Raw genomic sequence first — 27,467 nt, forward strand, 5'->3', positions numbered from 1 at the left:
GGCCAGGCTTTTGGGGTGCTCAGGGGCTGCAACGGGAAAGAGCAGATCATCTTTCCTCACTTATACTAGATTCCCTGTTCTGCTGGGAGAAGTCTACCACTGGAAACAGACAAATAAAACAATATATTAGCCAACATGCTAGCAATGCTATTAACAATATCATAACCTCTACCTATTATCTCAGACCAATCATTATGCTAAACCTTTATCTTCTAAGTTTCAACCTGCAAAGGTACATTACTGTAATTGGGAAGACTAGAAGAGAGGTGGGCAACACATCCAACTCCCATCCATGATGGCTATCCCTGGTTTATCAGGGAGCAGGTAGAAGCATATAATATAATTAGCCATAATACCTCTCTTCTCAGAACTGGGATCAGTTTAGGTAAAAGTTTCTCCCTGACATCAACTCTAGTCGTGTCCGACTCTGTGGGTTGGTGCTCATCTCCATTTCTAAGTCGAAGAGCAGGCATTGTCCATAGACACCTCCAAGGTCATGTGGCCAGTATGACTGCATGGAGTGCCATTACGTTCCCACCGAAGGAGTACCTATTGATCTACTCACATTTGCATGTTTTCAAACTGCTAGGTTGGCAGAAGCTGGGACAAATAATGGGAACTCACCCCGCTCCCCGGATTCAAACCGGTGACCTTTCAGTAGGCAAGTTCAGCAGCTCATTGGTTTACCTCCTGCACCACCGGGATGAGCTTAGTTTATGGAAATCATACATGCTCTTCATAATTTGCAATAATTTGCCATTCAGCTCTTCATTTTTTATATAATAGTCCTTGAATCTATGCTCAGGTTTGTAACAGCTATTTGCATATTTGAAAACTATCATCACATCCCTTTTCATTCATTCTCTTAGGAACAGGAAATACATTCATTTCTCTGCTTTCAGGGTAGTGTGACTCTTTCTGCACCCAATGCTAGATTTATCCTTCTGCTTTGATCCAGCATACGTTCCCTATTACTCATCCTTACTAATACTTCCCTCATTCTGCTTTTGTTAGCATGTGAATATAACAGGGAGGTTCTTCTATTCTTTCATTCCAGTTTGAATTTTTCCCCCTTCTTCAAGCCCTAAAACTTCCTTATGAATAGCTATGTTTACATTCACACCCAAGTTCTCATATGGCAATAGTTTAACATTAAAGAACTTTTCAGACAGCATTAATTTGCTCTATCTGGAACGTCAGTGTTTGCATGTTACATCTTCACTTTCGTATTTCCATGTTACAATGAAATTGCTGACACATTTTCCTATTTCTTAAAGTTATGAAGGATCATTTTAAAATGCTGTAAATACTAACTTTCTCAAATTGCCAAGTGCCTAAATACCCTGAAACCACAAGATCTTATATGATCCTGGAAGTTAACCTGTGTTTAGCTTGGTTATTAACTAGAAAGAAGACTGCCAGATGGTGTAATTTCTATGTAGTGGAAGCCAGTACCAAATTTCACTTGAATTGTGCAAAGAAAATCCCATGAAAGACTCATCTAAAGTCAGAATCCTGCAAATAACTAGATTAATATTAAAATATCTAAATACCAAGTGTTTGTTGTATAGTTTTAAAGCATGCAGAAATGATGTAATGTTACAAGAAGATATTCTGGTTAACTCAGGTTGTAAAAATTGGAAAAAATACTATTTGTTGTTCTGTAATACTTAGATAACTGTTTAAATGATATTAAGCTTAGTGATAAATTTGTTGCTGTTGTTTGACAGGTGCATGGAGTTTTCTTGGAGTCATTTTTTGCCTTTGCATTACTCTGAGGCTGAGAGTGTATGACTTGCCCAAAGTCACCCAGTGGGTTTCCATAGCTGATCGAAGATTCAAACACTGGGTTCCAGCATCATAGTCCAGTGCTAAAACAACTGGCTCTATAAATTAGTTTGACTTAATAGTCACATTTGCACAACAATTTAGAAAACATGAAAACTTTATTTAAAACAACTAGCTATACTGGACATTTTTCTTGCAGACGTAAATAATTTAACTCAAGGCAATTGAAACGGTCTTGAGTTAAATGAATTTAGGACGATGTGAAGTGGCATTTGCTATTTAAATGCACTTGGTTATTATAAGCATTAATATTATTGTGTTTGTAATTAGCAAAATAAAGTTTTAACCTATTTACACAGACTCAATTTGTTAGCACATAGCCCCGGGGGGGGGGGGGGGGGTTCTTGCACCTCATTTTGTAATTGCTTCTGATTCACTTCCAATAGTTCTTTGTCCGCTAAATTTATCATGTGACTTCAATTCCACTATAATTATCTTCAGAAGCTGTGAAACTGCTGTGTGTTGGTGCTTGAGCGGAAAAAAATGACAAATCGGGGTTGCAAGCTTAATTAATAATTCAATTGATGAAAAATTACCAATTCTTATTAGTAAGTAACATGTTCAGATCATTCTTTCTTGTGCCTGAGGTTGTTTAAATTCTGGCACATTGGTATAATATTGCAGAAAAAACATATTCAAACTGATACTAGATTTTAATAATGAATAGAATGTGGTAAGTTACCTCCTGTTTCTTTATTAACTTGCAAATTTTCTAATGTCTCTTTCAGTGTCTTATAAAGACACCAATGTAAAAGTTGCTATTTAAAATTCATCCACAGTGTCTACAAGATTTGGGTATCTGTTCAGAAGGATCGCTCTGAAATTAGGGCTTTAAATTATAAATGAATAGATTTAACAATTTGATTAAATAATAAATTGGCTAACGTTTAATGAGTAGGAAACCAATATATTTAACCAGACAAAAATCTTCACTAAACATTTGATTCCCCCTTTCCAGATCTGTAGATGCCGAATTTTGCTTAACTTCTGCATATGGCTGCAATCTCAACCTTATATACCAGGAAATAAATTTCACTGTTTTTGAGGGGATGAGTCTACTGGAAAATAGGTGTGCATAGGATTGTGTTGTTAGTTCAGAAATATCAGACATGTGAAAAGAAACCAATCTGCCTTTTTGAGTTTCAATAAGTTTTGTGCATCCACATTTAGAGTTAGAAGAGGGATGGCTTACACCCAATTCTGAGCCTTCTCATGTTTCACTCAAATTAATTCTGAAGGGAAACCCTCACATTCCTGGCCAGAACAATTGCTGAAATATTAGCTGGGCTACAAAAACAAACAAACAAAACCCCATTCAGGGCTATTTTATTTGTCCTCTTTTGTCCAGTCTGCTCCAGCGTGAAAGTTGCCATTTAAATTTCAGCAGTTGTGTTACAAGGGGCCGGGTATCTGTTCCAAAGCATCACCCTGAGAGCTTTTCAGTGGAATGTTTGCACAGTTCAATTCATTTCAAAATGCTCAGCAGAGCCTCTTCCCCCGCCCCAAGCCGCCCCATTCCAGCCAAACTCGCACTAGCAACTTTCTGCTCTCCGATTCAGTGACGAAAAGTATAGGGCCTGGGATAGTGGTCCACAAAGCCCCTATGTGCAAATACAAGCCAGTGTTTGTATTTGTCTTCACACGGTCAGGACTCAATTGTGCAAAGTGCAAAGCCTGCTGCCAGTCTGCTTTCAATATCCTCCCATCTATCGTCAGCTTGCCAGAAATGCTGCCAAACATCTCCCTACTCTTCCTTTGAAGCAAAACTATTTTAATTTCATGATGCAATCTCAAACATTACACAGAACTGACTTCATTCTCCTTGAGCAGGAAAGGGAGGGCAAACAACCTGATGGCGAGGACCAGAAATGCAAGAGAGGGGCCAAAAGCACAGCCGCTGCTCTGTGGGCTCCCAACCTCCAATGGCACTGTTGGGACTGGGCCAGATGCCACCCTGCTGTTACTAAGGGACTGGGCTGTACTGACATACATTGCGCTTACCAGTAAATTGCACAACAAGTTTATTGTGGGCACGCACACTACCAATTTTAAAAGCAACATCTTTTGTATGCACAAATATATATACACACAAGGAAATAACCTACTACTGTGAAAATATGCCACATTCCCTTACAATTCACTAGCACTTTACAAGGGTCTGACAGATACATAATCTTCATGTACCCTCCATATCCATAGTTTCTGCACCCACAAATTCAAACATCTACATCTTGAAAACATATTGAAAAATCCAAAGGACAAACCTTGATTCTGCCATTTTATATAAGGGTCACCATTTCACTAAGCCATCTTGTCTCCCTTGCCTTCAGCGGGAGGCCCCCTCCCCATCACCAATGGATGCTCCAGGACCAAAATGAACAGGGGAGCCAGGAAGATAGTTCCATCTTTTCTCCTGTGCCATAGCAACATGCTATGCTAATTTTACACAATATAATATACAATAATTTATAAATATATATTGTATATACATATAATATTGATAATAATATTATAATGTAATACAATATTATACTAATAATAATACAATATAATAATATTAATTATATATTATATATTACATGTAATATTACTAATAATATTACAGTATAATGATATAGTACAATATAGTAATTTCATGCTTATATTGTGCTATGCTAATAATATATTGTATGTACATTTGATTTGTAAGCCGCTCTGAGTCCCCTTTGGGGTGAGAAGAGCGGGATATAAATGTAGTGTGTGTGTGTGTGTGTGTGTGTGTGTGTGTGTATATAATGGTACTGAGCATCCACAGATTTTGGTATCTTCAGTCAGTGGGGAGATCCTGGAATCAAACTCCAACAAATACCAAAGGCCCATTGTAAATGGAGAGGGTGCCAGATAGTTACATTGTCATTTTGAGATCAATAAAGTACATTTGGCTGCCCATATCTACTATTTCTGCATCCACAGATTCGACCACCCACAACTTGGAAATAGTCACAAAATTCTAAAGAACAAACTTTTATTTTTCCAGTTTATAAAAGGGACACTGAAGATTTTTGGGATCCACAGGGCATTTCAGAATACCAAGGGCCTACTGCAATATGGCGTAGTCATCAACAGTTGAGCATTTCAGTTGAGCATTTCAATGCAAAGAAGCATATTTTTCCAAATGCTTATTAAATCAAAATGAACTCAGAGATGTTCAAGGAACTAAGGAGACATTCTGCAGAAGAATCATGGGAATTTCCTTTCATCTTGAAAAAAAAGGAAGCGCCTAATAACATTTTTGGCATCATCATCGTATGAGGTCATCTCTGAGCTTTAGCAACAGGCTGTGTGAACTTTGGCTTGTAGGAAAGTATCTTTTGCTGAAAGTTCATTCATTATGAATTCTGGTGTCTCAGTTACTGCTTTACTAAATTCTGTACTGCTCTTTGCCCTTTCTGGCATCACTTCACGCTACAACATCCCAGTGCCAATCTATCAGATCAAGTTATCTTCGCACTTTTCTAGGATAACTCTCCCATTAATGGGAAAAAAAATAGCTGAGGAGGGAGATTTTGAGTAGGGGAAGGGGTTTAAGAAGCCCCCTCCTCTTCCATTTAGAGTTATTGCCTTCATGGATTGATTTTATTTCTTTAAAGGAGATTGCTACACAAATCTGCTACATAGGCATAAACCTTGGCCTTTAGGGGAATGAATGAATATTCAAGCATTTTTTGAAATCTTTGTTGTATTTATTAAGCTCTGAAAATTAATATTTTTACCCCTTCTAGTTCAAAAGCAGACTAGCAGAATTTGAGTTCAGTAACAGGGTCTCACGTGCACATGACCTACCATGGAGAACATGCCATTCTGTGACAACTGTACATTGGTGACATCCCAAGGACACAGTAAACAACAACAAAGTTTTTTTCTCTTTAAAAAAAAATCCTAGCTTTTCTATTTAGCTGTCTGCTGGAATAAACTTCTCTTTTTTTTGTCCAAAATGTGCTTGCTCAAGGAAAGAGTGGAAACAAATAGAAAGGCTGGCAAACTCTGGCCAAGAAGCGAGCAAGGCTTGGACTACCAGCAGACAAGCAAAAGAGAAGGCAGACCTCTAATGTGGAATGCCAAGGCAGGGTTTTATTTTAGTCCCAATGCACCTTTGTATTATGGTTTGTTTTAATTCAAGTAAAATTTAATTGTAAGCTTTTTGAGAACACTGTAAAAAAAAGTTTCCTGGTCAGGGCTCATAGTTGGCAGAAGGCTGGCTCCCATGTAACATTATCCATTATTTGTTGCATAAACTGAGGGGACTGCCCAAATACATATTCATTTGCAGGTTTTGGGGCATTTTTGGATTAATGTGTGTGCCTAGTAACCACAAAACAATGCCTGGCATCCAGTGGAATAGTCCCAACTGAAGTCCATGCATTCAATCAAAGGTTGAATGATAAGTCAATTCAACCGCTTTGATGGGTCAACTACAGGCAAAACTTACAATAGTATTGAGAACAATGCGCAGTGCCAGATTTAAGACAGATGAGGTCCTGTGCTAGCTAAGGTATGAGGCCCCTTCCTTGGGCCTTGAAGGAGGTAGGCCCAGTAGGCTTACACTTCCTGCTTTGTGGCACACTCCCATAGACTAGCTATCAAGTCAACTCTATCATTATGTCTGGAATTACTCTAAAACATAATGCCTTCAAATTTAGAATTGCATCACATAAGCAAAATTCATCATAAATATATATTTTTGGCAGGAAGATGCCCCCCCCCCTCCAACCAACAGGGCCCTGTGCTTAAGCACACCTAAGGACTATGGTAAATCCGGCACTGCTGATGGACATTGTGACAGAGACTAGTGACCAGTACTCTTTGTCACCAAGAATGCGATGGGAGAGAAACGTATTTAAGTTTTTGCAGAATGATTAATCACACCACACCCATCAATCGTTCGTTTGATTGTACAGTAGAGTCTCACTTATCCAACATAAACGGGCCGGCAGAATGTTGAATAAGCGAATATGTTGGATAATAAGGAGAGATTAAGAAAAAGCCTATTAAACATCAAAATAGGTTATGATTTTACAAATTAAGCACCAAAACATCTTGTTATACAACAAATTTGACAGAAAAAGTAGTTCATTACACATTAATGCTATGTAGTAATTACTGTATTCATGAATTTAGCACCAAAATATCACAATGCATTGAAAACGTTGACTACAAAAATGTGTTGGATAATCCAGAATGTTGGATAAGTGATATTCTACTGTATTTGTTTTTCATACTTCAGCAAATAGACCTACAACCAAATCCAGACAAGATAATGAATGTTATTCTTATTTCAATTAATACAACACTTTTAAGAGCTTGTGGCAGGTAGAATAAAAGAACAATCTAGAAATCTGATATAAAGAAACTGCATAAATGAAGCAATTGTCTGCCGAAAGTGGCTAATGAATAATATCGATATAATGAACTCTGGGAAGGAATATCATGGAGACTATGACAGTTAGACTGATAAGTGCTTAGGTAAGAACATCTCTAAATTTGAATGCAAAGGCCCATGATCATTATATATATTTCAAAATATATGCTTATTGGTGTAAAACAACTGGATAGCTTTAGACATAGATAAGACATTAATCTTCCACACACACAAACCACACACACAGGTTGTCTGTGCTAATGCAGCCTGAAATTAAGTCCTATTGAGATTCCTGAAGTTACAGCCACAGGACTACAGCCGAAAATATATGGCCGTCATCAACCTTGGCTACTTGGAGAGACAGCTATTGGATGACCAGCCTCATTATAATTCTATCCTGAATGTTATTAGGCTCCTTTCATCGGGGTATTTTAATCTAATGATTTTATCTTATATTGCTGCTATAGTCCCCCCCCCCCCACCTTTGAAGTTGACGGATTTGCATTGGTGGTTGTTTGATATTATTACTGTTATATAAACCTTTGTTTTAACTTCTGTTTTATCATCTTCTTGTGTTTTAAACTGTGTATATTGTTTAATGTATTTGTGCTGTTACTTTTGTAACGTTGTGAGCCGCCCCGAGTCCCCACGGGGAAATGGTGGCAGGGTATAAATAAAGTTTTTTATTATTATTATTATTATTATTATTATTATTACTTCATTTAAATTACTCATTTGTCTTAGCTTATCCAAAATGTCTGGCCTGTGTAATAAGCCTTAGCATCTTGATTCCTGAACGTAATACTCCTGAGGAAGGCTGTGAGTTTGGGAGGAGATATTAGATTTTTTTTAAGAAAGTCCAGTATAGACTTATATTAAAGGTATAAAATATCTGTATATATAAACATTTTAATAAATAACAATAATATAAACCTAGCTTCTTCCTTATTTTGCTCTTGAATGTATGATTTTAATTTGAAATTTATCTGGTTGCATTTTAACTGACAAGGCTATACTGTCTGATATTTTTCAGATATCATAAAAAAACAGGATTTTATTACCGACAAACATTTAATAGCTATGTTGATTGCCATTTGCCAATATAATTGTCAAATCCTAAGTAAAATTTAAAACAATAAAAAGAGTAATAGATTTCACATCAACATCAAGTTCTTCTATTATGGATGTTTTTTTAAAGACATCTCTAGCTTCAATTTCAGCCAAATCAGCTCCTGGATTTGTGCTATAGTGTTTTGCTGATCGTTATGCAGAATGAGGTGAAATGTGAATGCTTTTATGATGAGGTAGGGAATGATGCGACAGGAGAATGCTGTCTTGCATACTGAAATACTCCCTGTGTTACAGTGGGTGTATCAGGGAACGGGCCCTTACACACTGAACAATGTACATGGCTCATTGTGTGCAGGGTTATCAAAGCTAGTGAGGAAGAGCTGGCAAACCAGCAGATGCGAACAGACCTCTTTTGCAAGGTGTTAATGAGAATCCCAGCAGTGCCCCTCTTGCAGCTGCTGTGAGCCAAAGGAGATAAATTACAACTCTAGACTGTTTACACGTTTAAAGGGCACTTAACAGATTTCCCACAAGGGACAGAAATGCCCTTTCCCACCAAGACCATATTGCTAGAAGTATGACCCCGGTTAACCCCTCAGATACTGCAGCGAAAGTGTGGCCTTTGCAGTTTGAGATGCCAAGTGACAGAGCATGACAGAGAATTAAAGATGCCTCAGCGGGACTGTCACCAGTAATAAAACTAAATCTCAGTTCATAATCTTGGTTGTGGAGATAAAATTGCTGCCTTCAATAGTACTAGTATGCACTAGAAGCATGAAGAAGGTATTTCCAGCTACTGTGTACATGAAAGCTGAATTACCTTTATATGGCACAACCAGTCATTCCACTGATAACTTGCCAAATGTCCCACACCATTAATACATGTTGCTAACCCATGCCAATACATGCTGTTCTCCTATGGGAGTAATAGAGGATGACCTGCTTGCTCCTGTTGGGTGGAGAATTTTTACTTCTAAACAATGCCATTAGTTTGGCTGGCATTTTGACACTATCTAAGAATAATTGAATGAGGCCAGAATGACTTTCATTATTCCATCCACTTGGAAACTTAACATAATTAAACCAACTTGATGGCTCTTACTTCAGTGCAGATGTATGCAGAGGAACTATAGAGGACTCATTGTTAGGCCATTTATGCTCAGAAAGTATAGAACGGGATAGACTGTACTTTACAGAGTAGTAACCTTTGATATGGGAGGAAATTCCCCAGTTACTTTTTCATGTCATAAAACTTTCTAATTAAAAGAAGAAGTAGGATAGTGATGTGTGTGTTGGCAAGTGTTAAAGTGCTATTATGTAGTAGCAGACAGTAGATGAATCCCACAAATCACAATGAGCACAAGCCAGATGATGATTTTTTTAGAGATTCAATTTGGACATTTTCTTACATTTGAGGAGTCAAGGCAGGACTTTATCATCCATTTTTATTCCCCTGGTATTTGCTCCAATTCTGCTTTTCTCCTTTTATTTCTTTACTGAATAAAATATCATGAAAGCACTGGATGGCATGATACACATTTTTAAATGAATGAATGAATGAATTATATGTAATTTGCATGAATTACATGTAATTTGACTAGAGTCTCACAAGTTATTTACAGAAACCAATTGCCTGAGTTCTTCCATACTCTAATATGGAACTGAAGCATTCCCATTATTCCCATACCTTTAGATGTGTTAGCTGGGAGATGCAGTCATAGAACATCTGGAGGTCTGCACAACTGTTACCTCTGCTGTAGCATAACATTTTTAAAAACTCAGATTGGGCTAACAGGTGGCTATGGAGATGTAGAACTATGCTATGATTGAAGGAATGGGATCATAGGGGGTCATATTATTATAATATGTAAACAGGCAATCCCCAAGTTATGAACAAGATAGGTTCTGTTGGTTTGTATGTAAGCCATAACAGGTAAATTTTTAAGTGTAACCCCAAATAGATAGATAGATAGATAGATAGATAGATAGATAGATGGATTTGGATAGCACAGGGAAGGGTTAACATCCCCTGTGATGTTTCTTTTGCTGTCTGTGCCCCTGTTAAGAAGATTTCACCTCACTTTTTGTCCCTGTGACATTTGGAATTTGAAAAATTTGGCTTGTTGTGGAAGCAAAGATTGGCGATAAAGCTTCAGTGGAAACCCCTTTTCGACATGATAACTCCTCAAGGGGTGAATTTCCCTTTGAAGGGGTAGATTTTTCTCACTTCCTGTTGTCTCATCTCTGTTCTTAACTATGAGTTGTTTGTAAGTCCGATGTTACTCTGGGACTGTCTGTATTAATTTTTAAATTATGTTATAGAATGCCACTTTTGATACAACTACCTTGAAGTGTAGTGACACACATTTCTAAATGCTTATTTATCATGTCAGAAGCAACTTGAGAACATACTGCAAGTTGCATTGGTGTGAGAGAATTGGCCATCTACAGAGATATTGCCCAGGAGATGCCCGGATGTGTTACCATCCTGCTGGGAGGCTTCTCTCCAAATGCTGATTTTAACTTATAGAGCCTTTGAATGACTTGGGGAAGAGTACCAAAAGAACAGCCTCTTCCAACCTGAACCCGTCCAGCCTTTAAGGACCTGCTTTGGATTCTCTTGTTTAGGTTCTGACAGTTTCTTGTTGAGTTCCATTCCAATAAAAGAATGTCAATACCATTTTTATTTCCATTTTAGCAGTTGATTTTGTCCAGGGCTTCTAAGTTTTATGTTTCCTTTAAAAATGGAGTTTAACAGCTGTTGCAGCTTGTTACTGTTATGTAATGTTTTATATTGCATTTCAAATGGTATGCTTATGATAACAAAAAATGAAAGTAATTAATAAATATATGACTAGATGGATGGATAGTGAGGGGCTAGGCATGTAGTAAGATATAGGTAACTTATTATAAAACCGCAATGAGGTTTACTTTTTACCCCCCCCCCCCAAAGAAGAAAAACTAGACGCAGATAACTTCAGTTACCCCTTCCATACTCAATATCTGTCTACAAATAACTATCCTTGATATCCTTCTGTATTTAAAAACAAAAACAAAAAACCTCACCCAGATTCATTCAACTTTAAATAACCTTGTGCTACATTGGTTTTCTAGACCTCCAAATCTGATGGCTTTGGTAGATGCCCAATTTCTTTGCTTTGCTTCATTGCCATGGACCGATATTATAGCTGCAGCTAATAGAAAGTAGTACCAATGGTCTTGTTTTTACAACACTTAACTTGCTGTGGTTTTAAATTACAGATGCCTGTTGCCTGTTGAATTAATTTTCTTAAACTTGAGCCCAACCACAGACTTGGGAAATGCTGCTTGCAAACATCTGTCTCATATGATATTTTAAGAGTTTTCAGCAGTAAAATGCTCATGTGGGACATTCTTCATCAGGAGCAAATTAAAACATCAACAAGCTTCGTGTTTCATTAGCAAAACAAGTTTCCCTAGCCCTAGAAATGTTTTTCAAGAGACCTCCCCAAATCTAAAGTCTTTGTAACTTTATCTTTACATGCAGAAGAAAAAGAAAACAAAGCAAAATCATTCAAGTCAAAGAGCAATAATTTGAAGACTGCTAGGTTACTGCTTTAGATTCTGTACAATATTATTATATATTTTTGGTTGTTTACAATAAATGTATTAAATAGACAAATTTCCATACAGATAAAGTTAAAGTATATATCTCCTATATCTTTATGATGCAGTAAAGAATTAAGGGTTTCCATCTTTCTACTGGGTAATATAATAATTTTAAAGCTATGTGCCCTACCCTTTTGAAACTACTGCTGGAGTAAACTATACTTAAAAGAGAGTATTTACAGGGAGTTAAGTTTCCCACTGAAAATCGTGTATCCACGTGTTGGCTTCAATTACAATACACCTGATGAATTGATGTACACTTGGTATATCAACATTGATGTGAACTCCATAAATCCAATGGGTCTACTCTAATTGTGCATAAGAACTGGATTTAGGTTTAGAATTTCTATGGTAATTTGTTTTTAGTGATAGCCTTATTCTGTATTAAGTGATGAACTACCGAGGGGAAGGTAGATTTTATGTTGCCTTTCACATGGAACACAGAATATAAGAGCTAGAGAAGCCAGCCTTAACTCAACATCCTGACACTCGCCATTTTGGTCTGCATTTCCTCCCCACCCTGGGATAAGATTTAATGTGAGCAATCCTGTTTGAGTCCCCATCAACTGAAGATCTGGTAGCTATATGCTTTGCTCAACCTATTCCATTTTGATTAGCACACCTAATGCCAAGGATGGCATATTTCTAAATAGCTTGTCACAATAAGGCAGTCCATCAGGGAAGGGAAAGTTGTGGATAAGTCACCACCAGTAAGCACCCACCAACATCTTTAAGAATCAAAGATGGCAAGATCTGATCTCTAGGGTCTTGTTGATACAGTATATGGAGCACTCTTTGGGGGTGTGGGCAGGGATCCCACATTTAAAATCTCGAGGCTAAAGCAGGCACTTCTTGATACTTCTGCTATGGCTCAAGTCTGGTCTTGCTAACCAACAAGAGTTCAACCTCATAATATTGGCACTGCCTTTACCATTGGAAATTTTGTCTGCTGTTAATTCAATCAGTTGCTGTACTTATTTGTGTATAACTTCCTTATTTCCAGGTTTAACCATGAGTTGGAATAACATATTGCTTCTCACACATATTTCCCTTCAAATAGTTTGAATTAAGTTATACTGGGTGACCACTGAAAGACTGAATGATATAAAACAAAAATAACATTCACAAACACATGCTTTTAATTATTTATTTATTTTATTTGGAAATATAATTAATCGATCTCCAAAGGATGCTCTATAACCTACAAAAATGTATATAATAAAATAAAAAGTGTTTTGAATGTGACTTTCCTGCTTCTTGACAGTGGGTTGGACTGGATGGCCCACAGGATCTCTTCCAACTCTTATGATTCTATGCAAAAGGATTGAAAATGAAAAACCCTTCAGTCTTTCACTGGCCACCCTGTACTATGTTTCAAGTCCACATTGTTTTTTGAATTGTTTCATTAATGTAAATTTGAATGTAGTACACACATAGAATATGTTCACACAAGCTGGCTGCACGGCAAAAGAATTGTCATTATATAAAATTAAAGCAAGATGTGAGAAGCAATGTCTCAGGCAAACAAGAATCTAACAAATAACATAGTTCGTGTCTGCTTTTTGCATTATGACACATTTAGTTGTACTCATATTTAAGGAAGGACTCTCTGTGAGCCAGACTGCTGTATGCTGCCAATATTGTGTTTTGTTATTATTCTTAGTGCTCAAGAACAAAACAAAAAAACCTAAAAAGTGCTTGGCCTATGATAATTTAAAAGAATAAATGGAAGTTTGCTCATGTTGAATTCTTTGTTTACTGTTTCAACAACAGTCAGTTTGAAGACACAGATTAATAACACCTACTGTCTATTAAACAACGTGAACTAATAGTCAATTTATTTACATTGTAAAGAGATTCACTGGCATATACTGAAAAGAAATGAAATATGTTCTCCAGTGAACAATCAGCCTATGGATACAGTTAGATAAGAAAAGATTGAGTCAAAGGGATAAATCATCAGAACAAGCCCACAGAGCTGGAAGACACATCTACACCATTTTACTTTTCTGATTTTACTTGTCCATAGGAGAAAATCTTACACACAGTGGGGAAAAAAGAAGTTATAACTTTCAGTAGGGAAATTCAGATGAGGAAAACAGTACAAGGGAAAAGGTCAATTCTTCTCCATAGGCTTATAGTCCTGGGATCTGTACATTCATTTAAAAAATCAACAGGAGATCAAATAATATTTCTCTTAAAGTCACAGCTAACGTGATCCTCATCTTAAAATGAACCTCAGAACTTTGGGATCTACTCAAAACACTACATTACCTAAAACGAAAATCCAAACTCTCCCTCTCTGTTGTTGTTTTTTAAAAGTGAAACTCCTGGCAATTCCAGGCCTCAGAAGTCTATTGCCTCAAGTGCCCACTACATTCTTTCTAATGGAAAGGTTGGCCTGGAGACACTTACATAAAAACAACATCTTGAATTTGCAGCTGAAATTGATCATTCTTGGGAATGTAGGTTTGGCTCCAACGCTCTGTTCCAAGAATGCAAAACTCTTCTTAGCTCATCCACATCTGGCACAATGTGATAAGAAGATCCCATTCATGCATCTTGCAAGACACATATTCACACTTTAAACAAAGATGAGAAGCCAGCAGCCCTCCAAATACTATACTACAAGATCCACTATCCCTGGCTATGCAGGTGGGGCTTGTGGAGTTAGACTCTAGGAACTTTTTGAAAAGTCTTTTTCCATGCTTTGAAGCAACTTGATTTTAACTGAAGCAGTGCAGGCCGTGGGTAGGAGAACAGCAGCATTGGAGAAGTTTCTGTTTATCATCCCTCCCACCCCCATCCCCCAATCTGATCCCTAATTCTGCCTGAAGATGTTGAGGGGGGCAAAATATGCTACTGTGGAACTAAAAGCAGCCCTGGGGGAATTGGGACATAAATTGGGATAACACCATGAATGGGGAAAGGAAGAATATTACCTCCCCCATTGTTGCTACTCAAATTAAAATCTGAGCTCCTTTCAATGGTACAGTTTATAAAAGTCAGATTACTTTATTGGGAACATCTATCTTCATAACTCTTTTTCCCTCAGCGGACACAGAAACACAAGTTTTTTGAAAAGTTAACCAAGCTGGATTTGCTTCAATATAAATAAACAGGGCAGTTTATTTAGATTAGAGCTTCTTAATCTTTTTCCACTAACAACCCCTTTCTGCTCAAGAAATTTTTATGTGACCCCAGGTATATAGATATATAAAGTAGGTATACAAATCAAACATTTGCTGAAAGAAATCGGCATTTGCAAGGCTTGCTAAACAGATTGATTTTCCTTTGTTTGTGGAGTACAGTAGAAGCATTTTCTGCAGAGTCCACTGTAAACACTGCTTGTTGTTGCTAACAGATTTGTGTAAATGGTGGCCATCAGAAACCTTTTAGCATTGCCAAAGTTTTCATGACGCCAATATTTGGCTAAGGGGACCCCTTTTGGGCTTGGGGTCTACAGTTTAAGAAGCAGTGTTTTAGATCATCTTGTCAGCCATTCTATTTTATTTTGATTCAATTTGCATCCTTGTTGATTTCCAAAATATTCTGAAAGATCAAAGAAGACTCAGAATGGCTTTGTCTGCTGTTGTTCAATTCATCTCAGTCTTCATTGCTCATGGCACCACAGTCAGAATATTTTACTAATGTCCTTTTAACCATTTGATGTTGTAGGATTTGTTAAGGAGAACCAATCTACCTGCTTCAGATTAGATAGGTCTTCAAGTATCAGGGCAGTGCGAGCCTGCATATTAAACTTCTCCTTGTTATCATAGGAGAGCATTTCCCTTTCCCAGAAAAACTGTCCATAGTTATATGCAGTAGTGCCAAATAAGGACTGTAACCTCATGCAATCTAGGTTTGATCTGTCTGGCATGTCTCATTTAAATATTATGCCAGGTTTCTCCAAGTTAAAGGGTTAGGCAAAGATTCCTCCAGTGGAAGTTGGTCCTAAGATCAGTTTAGCTGCAAATAAATTGAGGTTGAATTTAAACTGTATCATTTTCATGGTTCAACGGTAAACTAAATTTGGGGGTGTGACAGCACACACTACTCTTAAGGAAACAAAGATTTCACACTATACAGGAATTTTATACTTATTAGCCTAGGATTAGGGAATTTGCTAATGCTTAAGGACACAATGAAGAGATCTAAAATGATTTCTTCAGTTTGGCCGGAATCAGCATTAATATGGAAAATGTGGTTTAGAATAAGCAACTATGAAATGACATATGTCCACCCAAACACTGATTGTACTTGAACCAACAGCAATTGGCAAGAAAATTGATCTTTGGATTGCAGCAGATGGAGCATTCACTCAAAATATTGACAACTATCTGTCATTGCTGTACACAAGGCAAATTTAATTTTGGATAATTAGGAATGGAGTTGAAAAATTACATGCCAAAACATGATTCACTCTATAAATCTACAACAAAGATATTCTAAAGATGGGAAGGGAGACAAGAAGGGCAATTCAAATGATCAAAGGTCAAATTCCAACATTTTGGACATTTTAGCTTTGAAAAAAGCTAGTATGGATAGTGTCCTAAAATTTGATACATTTTTCTCCATAGTATTAGAAGCCCTTGTCATTCAATGAAGTTAAATTGTAGGATATTTAAGACAGACAGAGAAAAAAACCACCCCTTCCAACCATCTATCTATATATAAAAAAGGGTAATGAAATTTTGGCCTAGGACAAAACAACAAAACTACACATCTCAGAAACACTAAACTTGGCAGCACAACCTCTCATCCATGCCTCTAAGTTCATACAACAAAAAGCTCCAGCTACTCCAGAAAACGGCCAGGCTTTGAGGCTGCAAGGCTATTCACTGCTATTCCACCTGGCCAACAAAGGATTCCCATAAGTCACAGCAATGCGTAGCCGGGCAAAGCTAGTATATATATAAATGAGTAATGGTGTCCTCCCCTCCCACTAAACAACAAAAATACAAGCCCCAGAACCTAGAAATTTGGCAGCATAATCCACCATCCTTGCCCCTACGTTCCGACAACAAAAAGAAAAGAAAAATAAAGTCCTAATTAGAGGGAGAGGAATAATTGTTTTTAGCCAATTGCTGCCAGTTAGAAGGCTAAGCTCCGCCCACTTGGTCTCCTAGCAACCTACTCAGCCCAGGGGACAGGCAGAATTAGGCCTCAGGCCTCTTCCACACTGCTTATAAAATACAGATTATCTTATTTGAACTGGATTATATGGCAGTGTAGACTCAAGGCCCTTCCACACAGCTATATAACCCATTTATAATCTTTTTTTTTACCAGTCTCATATTATCTGCTTTGAACTGGATTATCTTGAGTCCACACTGCCATATAATCCACTTCAGTGTGCATTTTATTCAGCTGTGTAGAAGGAACCTCATATAATCCAGTTCTAAGCAGATAATATAAGATTATAAATATACAGTACAGTCTCACTTATCCAACATAAACCCCCCGGCAGAACATTGGATAACTTAATATGTTGGATAATAAGAAGGGATTCAGGAAAAGCCTATTAAACATCACATTCCCTCACGACCCTATCTGCTGCCAAACTGCCATCCATGTCTATGCCAGGCATCCTCAGAGATTATGAGATCTGTTTGAAAACAGACAAGTGGAATGTTTATTTCTATGTCACCAATGATATCCAGGATGGGACAACTCTTATCTGTCTGAGGCGACTGTGAATGTTCCACTTGGCCACCTTGATTGCCATTGAATGCCCTTGCACCTTCAAGGCCTGTCTACTTCCTGCTTTGAAGAGGAATCCTTTGTTGGGAGATATTAGCTGGCCCTCGGTACATCGTGTCTGGAATTCCCTGATTGCTCAGTGCTGTTCTTTAGTTAACTGTCCTGATTTCACAGGTTTTTTTTAACACTGGGAGCCACATTTTGTTCATTCCAGGCAGGCAGGAACCATCCAGGCTTTGAAGCTACAAGGCTATTCAGTGCCAATTCCAACATTCACACTTGCCTAAAGCAGACAACAGTTCTTTCTTCCACCCTGGTCATTCCACAGATATATAAACCCCACTTCCTTTCATTACAATACATTTCACAACCTCTGAGGATGCCTGCCATACACGCAGGCGAAACATCAGGAGAGAATACATTTGGAACATGACCAGGCAGACCACAGAACTCAGAGCAACCCAATACAAAGAGAAACAAAAATAATAAAATAAATACAAAAAACAAATAAAAAACCAAAATAAAATAATACAATTTTAAAAAGATAAGTAAAAATAATATAATCAAATAATAAAATATAATACATACAAATAATAAAATAAAATAATAAAAACACAAATAATAATAAAATAATAAAAAATAAAATAAATACAAATAATACAATAAAAATAATAAAAAGACACTAAAATTAATACAATAAAATACTATAATAACAGAAAATAACTAAAATAATACAAAAATAATAAAATATAATAAATAAAAAACATAAGTTACAATAAAATTAATTAAAAAATACAAATAACGTCAAATAAAAATTCCACAACAATTTTTAACCAATACCACCACCACTTTGCCACAGCAACGTGTGGCTGGGCACAGCTAGTATATACATAAAATGTGGATTTAGCTGCTTCAATACGAAGGGATTGCCACCCACACAGACAGCTTTAACAAGTGATTAGATAAATCCCCAGGGAATAAGGTTATCACTTGGAACAAATAATGATGGACATATATTACCTTCACTTCTGATATTTTGGCATGACAGTTAGTGGACAAGGACAGCTAAAGGTGGCTATTGCACTTATATGTTCCTGATGGTGGGCTTCCCAAGGGCATCATCCTATTGACCATTCTGTGGACTGGATAAATCCTTGACCTGATCCAGCAGGGCTCTTTTTGGGTGCTTACTGAAAGTTGAGGAGTGGGAAAAGTGACAGAAAATATTCTGTAAGTGTATTCTCTATCCCCTTAAGAGCCATCCCCATGATTCAAGAAACTCAAAGCAGATGTGACAAGCTAGGGATATGCCAAAGGATGTGGGAGATACTTGATGGCCTCTTTTATGAAATAGGCTGGTATCTCTGCATGGACAACTGCAAGACAAGTCTTAAAGATCACAGGAATGAATTGTCAATACCTTTTTGTGGCTTGTAATAATCACTTTGACTTCCTGAATATGCCACTCCAACACATATTGCAAAGTAAGAAAGAAATTTCTCCCATTTTCTCATAAATACAGGAGGATAGAGAAACAGAAAGAGAAAAACAAGTGCATCTTGTTTATTTTGTTTTATGGATGATTTGCAGTCATCTTAGTTCAAATTATTATATTGCACACTACTGCAAGGAATATTGTTAGAATTTATTCTAAAAATATATTACCAGAAACATACCTTGCTGGAAAAATAATGCATGATTGCAGCATACAGGATGAACATTTTTAGTACATGAACAAAAAATTCATAAATACACCCAATCATCTATAAAATATCCATAGCTATTACTTATTAATCATGTTACATTTGCTAAATTTATATTCCCAGAATTGGATCCTTGTGTAGATTATTCTCAAGGCACATTTGAATGCGATTTCCTGCTTCTTAGCAGGGGGTTGGACTAGATGGCCCATGTGGTCTCTTCCAACTCTACTGTTCTATGATTCTATGATTCTATGATATTTTTGTGGAATTTACTTCCAGGTAAGTTCTAGCTCTGCTCATATTTACTGAATATCTTTTCCAACTTAAATTCATCTGAACATACTTTCATGCAAACTGATTTCAATTCTGGAAGCAAACTGACCTGGAACCAAGCATGCCTTCCAACTATAGTCCTCATAACATCTCAATGGCAGTTGCTTGCAGGTGCCGAAGGGGTAAATAAGGGAAAGGTTTCAAAACAACTGGAGTGTTTCATTTCCCCTAAATACTTCGGAGTGCATTTAAGTACAGTTTATAATGCTTCCAAAAATTCCCAGTTATATTACACATCCGTCACGGCATTCCGATGACCCCCTAAACTGGGCTGAGAAAACGGGTCATTTGTGTACTTGGAAAGTTAGACCGACTCTAGCGTGGGCTGCCTCTTCTGGGAACATCTGCCCCCAGGGTTGCTCTGTGCCTTCAAGTGATTTCCCACTTAAGGTGGCTCTTATCACTGGGATATTCTGAACCAGATCTGACCAGAAGGAGTTTGCGCTTGCCTTCCTCTGAGGCTGAGATGGTGCGACTTGCTCAAGGTTCCCCACCCATAGACTTCCACGCTCAGCCTAGGTTGCATCTACACTATAGAATTACACCTTGAGCCCACTTGAACTGCCCTGGCTCAATTCTATATAATTTGTGGGAGTTGTCGTTTGAGGTGAGGCACTAGAACTATTTGGCAGGGAAGGTCAAGAACTAGTAAAACTACAGTTCCCAGGATTCCACAGCACTGAGCCACGGCAATTAACATGGGGTCAAACTGCATTCATTCTACAGTATAGATGCACCCTGGTCTTTTGGCGGGGTCTATAATGCCACATAAGGCATTTTGGACTGTATTATTTGCTCAATGTGTGCAGTTCAAATTGCATTAGGTTGTTGTGAGTTTTCCGGGCTGTATGGCCATGTTCCAGAAGTATTCTCTCCTGACGTTTCGCTCACATATATGGCAGGCATCCTCAGAGGCTGTAAGGTGTTGGAATGTAGGCAAATGGGGTTTATATATTAATGGAATGTCCAGGGTGGGAGAAAGAACTCTTGTCTGTTTGAGGCAAACGTAAATGTTGCAATTGGCCTGCTTGATTAGCATTGAATAGGTTTGCAGCTTCAAAACCTGGCTGTTTCCTGCCTGGAGGAATCCTTTGTTGGGAGGTGTTACCTGGCCCTGATTGTTTCTTGTCTGGAATTCCCCTGACTTCTGAGTGCTGTTCTTTATTTACTATCAGTAAATAAAGAGAATTCCAGACAGAAAAGAATCAGGGCTGATTAACACCTCCTAACAAAGGATTCCCTCAGGAAGTAAGCAGCCAGTCCTTGAAGCTGCAAGGCCATTCGATGCTAATCAAAACGGCCAATTGCTATATTAACACTTGCCGTAAACCGACAAAGAGTTCTTTCTCCCACCTTGGACTTTCCACAGATATATAAACCCCTCTGACCTAGTTTCCAACAGACCTCATAACCTCCCAGGATGCCTGTCATAGACGTGGGCGAAACGTCAGAAGAGAATGCTTGTGAAATATGGCCATACAGCCCGGAAAACTCACAGCAACCCAGCAACCCGGCCAAGAAAGCCTTCGACAACAGATCAAATTGCATTATTTTGCCATGTAGATCCAGCCAGCCTTACAGTCCGCGGCACGCGAGAAGCCATGGGCTTCCCCTTCCTTCCTTCCTTCCTTCCTTCCTTCCTTCTTTCCTTCCTTCCTTCCTTCCTTCCTTCCTTCCTTCGTTTTCCGGTCCTTCAAAACCAAACGCGGGATCCATGGGGATTGGGAAATGGAAATTAATTCCCCCGCCAGGCTTAACTGAACTAGCCGAAATGCCAGGATCTGAAGAGGTTCAAAACGCGTTGGAGACTTCCGATGCTTTGGGCTGAGCGTGAACGGCGCTTGTCTCGACCTCGGCACCAAAGCGCTCCGGAGAGGAAGTGAGGCCAGCAGGACTGCGTTTACGCCAGGTATGGGCCAACTTGGGCTCTCCAAGTGTTTTAGACTTCGACTCCCACCATTCCTAACAGCCTCAGCCGCTTAAGCGTCTCCTCCTCCTCCTCGCTTAAGCGGCTGAGGGGGAAAAAGAAAAGGGAATAGTGGGAGTTGAAGTCTAAAACACCCGGAGGGCCCAAGTTTGCCCATTCCTGACATAAAGCATAGGTATGTCTAAGCAAACGAATGCCGGCAGGATGCCTCTGAGCATGCGTAAAGCGCTGGGACTCCGGACTGCCACACCTGAGGCCAAGGCGGAGGGACGTATAGATTGCGATGCCACTGAGCGCTCCCGCTCAGGAACGCAGGGGTTTGGAGGCCGGCCTCCCATTCCCACGTGCAAAGGCTCCGCGCGTGACGTGAGGGCAGTCTGACCCCATTAACAGCTACGGCTCTGCTGTGAAATCGTAGGAACTGGAGTCGCCTCTGCCGAAAAATGCGGGCGCGTCTCCAAACGCAGAGAATCATAAAGAAGTCCTCGTGAAACTACATCTCCGATTATTCCATAACATGGAGCTTTGGTAGTTAAAGTAGTGTTTGGGTTGCTGTCCGGGTTGTATGGCCATGCTCCAGAAGCATTCTTTCCTCACGTTTCGCCCACATCAATGACAGGCATCCTCAGAGGTTGTGAGGTATTGGAAACTAGGCAAGTGGGGTTTCTATATCGGAGGAAGGTCCAGGCTGGGAGAAAGAACACTTGCCTAGTTTCCAACAGACTCACAACCTTTGAGGATGCCTGCCATAGATGCAGGCAAAACGTCAGGAAAGAATGCTTCTGGAACATGGCCACACAGCCCGGAAAACCCACAGCAACTCAGTGATTCCGGCCACTAAAACCTTCGACAACACATAGTACCTGGTTGCATTCATTCTAGATGCACCCGAGGATGGAACACGAATCCCGTTTTGCCCTGTATTGTTTACTCGGGTGGTCAGCAGTGGTTCTCAAACTCTTGTTTACTCGGTGTTTTGGACCTCACATCCCAGAAGTCCCAGAATAGCCGAGACCCTTCCCCAACGATTCCACGTGTATCTGGAGATAATGGGGAGGGAGCATTGCATACAAAACGCACATTTTATTGCTGAGTGGTCTCTCTCTCTGGGTGTAGCTCTTGTTTGGGGGGATTCAAGTCTTGAAGGGTGCCTCTATATCGGGCATGGGCCAACCTGGGCCCTCCTTCCAGGTGCTTTGGACTTCAACTCCCAACATCAGACCTCAGACCCCTTCCTTTACCCCCTCAGCCGCTTAAGCATCTTCTCCTCCTCCTTCTCCTCGCTTAAGCGGCAGAGGGGGAAAGGAAAGGGCCTGGGGCTGTTAGAAATGGCGGGAGTGGAAGTCCAAAACACCTGGAGGGAGGGCCCAGGTTGGCTCACGCCTGCTCGGCACCAGTTTGCCCAGGCGTGCTGTACTCACCCAGACACTGGTTGGCCTCCCGGGCGGTGGCGCGCTGCCAGGGCCGGTCGTAGTGGAAGGGTTTGCATCGGTCGCACTCGGGCCCGGCGGTGTTGTGCTTGCAGTCGCAGGCAAGGAGCCCGTCGCGGTCGCGGAGGCAGCGCGCGGCGTGGCCGTTGCACTTGCAGCGCCCGCCCACCTGCAGGTCGGAGACGGCGTAGTAGTAGGAGTCGCGGGCCAGCTGCGGGTCGCCCTCGTCGTTCTCGTCGCCGAAGGTGTGGAGGCGGCTGAAGACCACCTTGATGTCGGTGGCCGTGACCCAGTCCTGCAGGACGGGCGAGTTGTCGAAGTCGTGGGCCGAGGGCCGCCCGTCCAGGGTGCTGAAGGCGATGAGGCCTCCGGAGAGGGGCCGCACGTCGGTGTGCGAGTCGGTGCAGACGGCCTCCTGCTCGTTCTGCTTGGTGATGGCGGCGCGGCTGGGCCGGCCGTACATCTTGCGGCACTGCGCGGAGTAGAACTGGAAGGGCACCCAGCTGCGCCCGCCGTCCATGGACTTGAAGATGGCCATGGACTCCGGACGCGGCGAGCAGAACTGCAGGCTCACGTAGGTCACCTCGAACTTCTTGCCCAGCGAGAGCGAGAGCGTGACGTTCTGCGGGTGCTGCGGGAAGCTCTCCGACTGCCAGCAGGTCAGGTTGTGCGGGTTGTTCAGGTCCGTCAGGTAGGCGGCCGGGTGCGCGCGCTTGGCCTCCGCCGCGTCGCACAGGTGGCAGGCGCGCGGGCGGGGCGGGGACGAGGCCCCCGGGTGCTGCTGCTGCTGCTGCGAGGCCTTGCCCTCCCCGCTGTTGCTCCCGGGCCCCGCCATCGCCGCCTCCTTCTCGGAAAGCACGCAGAAGCGCGAGGGCGGCCGCCCGCACGTGCTTGACACCCGCACCTCCTTCCCGAAGGCCGCGTTCACGAAGTCCGGGATGCAGCGCCGGGCCTGGCCCGTCTCGTCGTAGCAGGGGTCCGGCTGAGGGGCAGGCCCCGCACCCACGCCACCTCCAGCAGATGATGCGCCGCCGCCTCCGCCACCAGCAGACGCCCCCGCCGCCTGGCCCGGGAACATGCCGCCGCCTCCTCTGCCCTCCGCCGCCAAGCAGGCCACCGCCGCCAGCGCCACCAGCGCCTCCCAGCCCCACGGAGACATGGCGCCTCCTCCGAAGGAGCCTGGAAGACAGAGAGAGAGGGAGAAAGCAAAGGAGTCAGCCCGAGCCCGGAATTAGGCGGGAAGCGGCTCAGCACAAGCCGGCGCGTGGGCTCCGCGCAGGACGCCTCCGAGAGGAAGGAGGGCTGGTTGGGATGGAAGAGAGAGGGAGGGAGGAAGGGAAGGAGGAGCGGGTGGGGCGCGCGGGAAAAAGACACGCAGAGGGACACATACACGCGCACGCGGACTCTCCTCAAGACGCCTCGGAGTGGAAGGAGGCGCTGAGCTGGAAGAGGGAGGGAAGGAGGGAGGGAGGGAGGTGGGGCGCAGCACAGAGACACGAACCTGAGTGTGAAGTCTCCTCAGGACGCCTCAGAGTACCTTACATACAGACACGCGCGCGCACACTCGAACGCAAATACACGCGTGCTCTGTGAAGCGGCTTCTGTCAGCACAAGTCGGGGTGTGAGCTCCGCGCAGGACGCCTCCGAGAGGAAGGAGGGCTTGTTGGGAGGGAGGAGGGAGGGACGGGAGGGAGGGGGTGGAGCTCGCGCGGGAAAAAGACACGCACAGGGACACATACACACTCAGGCGGACCCGAATGTGGACTCTCCACAGGACGCCTCAGCGTAGAAGGAGGGCTTGGGATGAAAGAGGGAGGGATGGGAGCAAGGGAAGGAGGGGATGGAGTGCGGCGCGCGCGGGAAAAAGGCACGCACAGGGACACATACAAGCGCACGGGGACCCGAGCATGGAATTTCCTCAGGTCGCCTCAGAGTGGAAGGAGACGCTGGGCTGGAGGAGGGAGGGAGGTGGGGAGCACCACAGAGACACAACCTCAGGACGCCTCAGAGTGACTTACATACCCATAAAATAAGCCATAGCAGGATTTCTAAACATTTGCGCAATACAAGTCATACCCCAAAAATAAGACCTAGTGGTTATGCAGCCTACAAGGTCGGTCCCCTGTCAGGTGCCCAATAGTTCTGTGCTTCTGTGCCTGCCGCAACCTGAGGCATAGAGGAGACATTGAAAATGAAAGTAAAAGTCTCCTCAGTGAAGTGAGGAGCAGGACGCTCTGTTTAAATATTGTGCCACCTGGGGGGGGGGGGGGAGTAAAGCTGCCCTTTCACTCAGCACTGCGGGTCTCTCTCCCCGAGCACAAACCAGCAACAGTTGGTGGTTCCTTCTCGCCCCACACAAACACCAGGGGACAGGGGAAACGCTCCAGCAAGCAGCCTGCTACTGAGCCCAGAGAAATCATTCCAAAATGCAGATTCTTGTTCCATACTTAAAAATATGACATCCTCTGAAAATAAGCCATAGTGTATCTTCTTGAGGGAAAATAAATATAAGACAGCATCTTATTTTCAGGTAAACATGGTATATACAGGCGTGCACACATACGAACGCGAATAAACACGCGCGCTCTGTGAAGTGGCTTCTGCTTGAGCCCCCGCCCCGCCCCCTGGGTGACAGCATTCACTACCTGCCTCACTTTTAAAGTGCCACTGGCTGCTAGCAGAGGGAAAACCGTAAGCGGGCGCTAAAGTCACCCTTGCAGTACCTGGTTTGGTCCCCCTGAAACAGGCAAATCAGCCCCAAAGAGAAGCGGAGAGCGTTTCCTTCAGCGTGGTGGCCATGCAGGCGCCCCACAGCCCCGTGGTCGCCCTGAGGGATGGATGGGGAGGGGCTTTTTGGGGAGCCACGCCTCCTCGCTCCCCCCTCCCTCCTTCCCAGTCGCCCCCGGACTGGCTTCTCCGGACTCAGGAAAGCGCGGGCTGTGGAGAGACGCCCAGGTTCATGCCAAGGAAGTGGCGCCTGCAGAGCCCGCTTCGCGTGCCCGCCCGGTCGCTGGGAGTGAGTGTCCGCCCACCTGCCTGAACAATCCCACCGTCCTCTTCACTCAGAGGGAAAGCCATTTATGGCACCGCCGTGGATTTCACCGTGTTTTCTTAGGCAAGAAAGCCCCTGGTGTGGCTTGGCCACTTCCTCCCTCTGAGCCCACGGCACCTGCTCTGCATCCACGTCCTAAACTGAGCCGCTCCTCCTTAACAGCAAGACGGCTTGGAAGTCGGCCGCTTATTTAAACAGAGAACGTATTAAGCGGAGCATGAAACAGGCTAGAGACCCTGAGGTCCCGAACCGGTAGATTGGGGAGGCGGTACTTTAGGGTTAAAGCATGCTTCTTTATGGATCTGGAGGTTTTTTCTCTCTCTAATCCGAGGGAATCTCGGCCGCCCTTTCTCTGCCGTTGGCAAACGGGGCCGTTTCCCTAGAGGTCATTTCTGTGCTGTTTTCCCTTCAGGGAGGCCAGCAGTTGTGGGTCGCAGCTCTGCCCTGAGCCTGGGAGCGAGGCCTGCCGTTTCCGGGGGGCTTTTACCTCCCCGATGGGATCGCTAGCTCACAAGGCTGGCCTTCTTCCATTCCAGAGGAGTGGAGTGGATACGAAACCAAGAGAGGTGGCTTTCGTGGCTGCTACAGGCCAGTTCTTAGCCCGAAAATTCAAGGCGGGGTGCGTTGGGTTTCATCCCTGAACAAGTCTCTTGTGTCATCATGTTTCCAGTCCTCAGTGAGCAGCTAGTGTAGAGACAGTGCCAAGCTGAGGGATTCCTTTCCCCACATTCCTAGGCATGTTTTCCCAGAAAGGGCTTGGTTTTCACTCTTCTTGCCAGGCACTGTCTCCTCCCCTTGGAATTCTGTGAGGCAACTTCCTTTTTTGCCTGCCATAGATGGAGGCGAAACGTTAGGACAGGATGCTTCTGGAACATGGCCATACAGCCCGGGAAATGCACAACAACCCAGTGATTCCAACCATGAAAGACTTCGATAACACATCTTCCTTTTTAAGTTTTATTGCCCTTAGTTGGTCATGTAGCCATTTGACACTGTTCTTCTGCTTTTTCTTCGTACCTTCTTCGTACTCTCTCTAGGCAAAATGTAGGACCTTTTACCCTCTTCCCTTTTTAGAAAATGAGACTTAGTAAGTAGCTCCAAGACCTTTTCTATGGAGAATGTATTTCTTTTACTTCGATAAATATTTTTGAACCTAAAGTTCTGACTCTGCAATCCTAAGCCACCCTAAAGAATAGAAGCTGATCCTAGCTCACCACAGGGAAGTTTCTGCTGGTGATAAAGTTTACTTCTGATACTCTGCTATATTTATGGTTTAATCATGCCAACTGAGGGTTATTTTGAGCCTAGCAGCTCCGATTCTCCAACAGGGTGTAGTCTCATCCACAACTAGATC

The 27,467-nt window shown here is 42.2% G+C and overlaps 1 protein-coding gene across 5 annotated transcripts in view; it reads right to left on the reverse strand.

The window, feature by feature from the left end:
- Positions 1-27,467, reverse strand: part of ntn1 (netrin 1) — a 328,369-nt gene that overhangs the window by 280,218 nt on the left and 20,684 nt on the right. For 2 of the 5 annotated variants that reach the window (XM_062970707.1, XM_008104282.2), the window contains exon 2: positions 23,053-24,240. In XM_062970707.1, coding sequence (XP_062826777.1) covers positions 23,053-24,240 — 1,188 coding nt within the window. Of the gene's footprint in view, positions 1-23,052; positions 24,241-24,451; positions 24,528-24,562; positions 24,879-25,784; positions 25,908-27,467 lie in introns of those variants that run through there. The other 3 variants (XM_062970709.1, XM_062970708.1, XM_062970710.1) reach the window with 3 other exon arrangements.

This window comes from Anolis carolinensis, chromosome 2 (assembly GCF_035594765.1).
Source record: "Anolis carolinensis isolate JA03-04 chromosome 2, rAnoCar3.1.pri, whole genome shotgun sequence".
NCBI classification, from domain to species: Eukaryota; Metazoa; Chordata; class Lepidosauria; order Squamata; family Dactyloidae; genus Anolis; species Anolis carolinensis.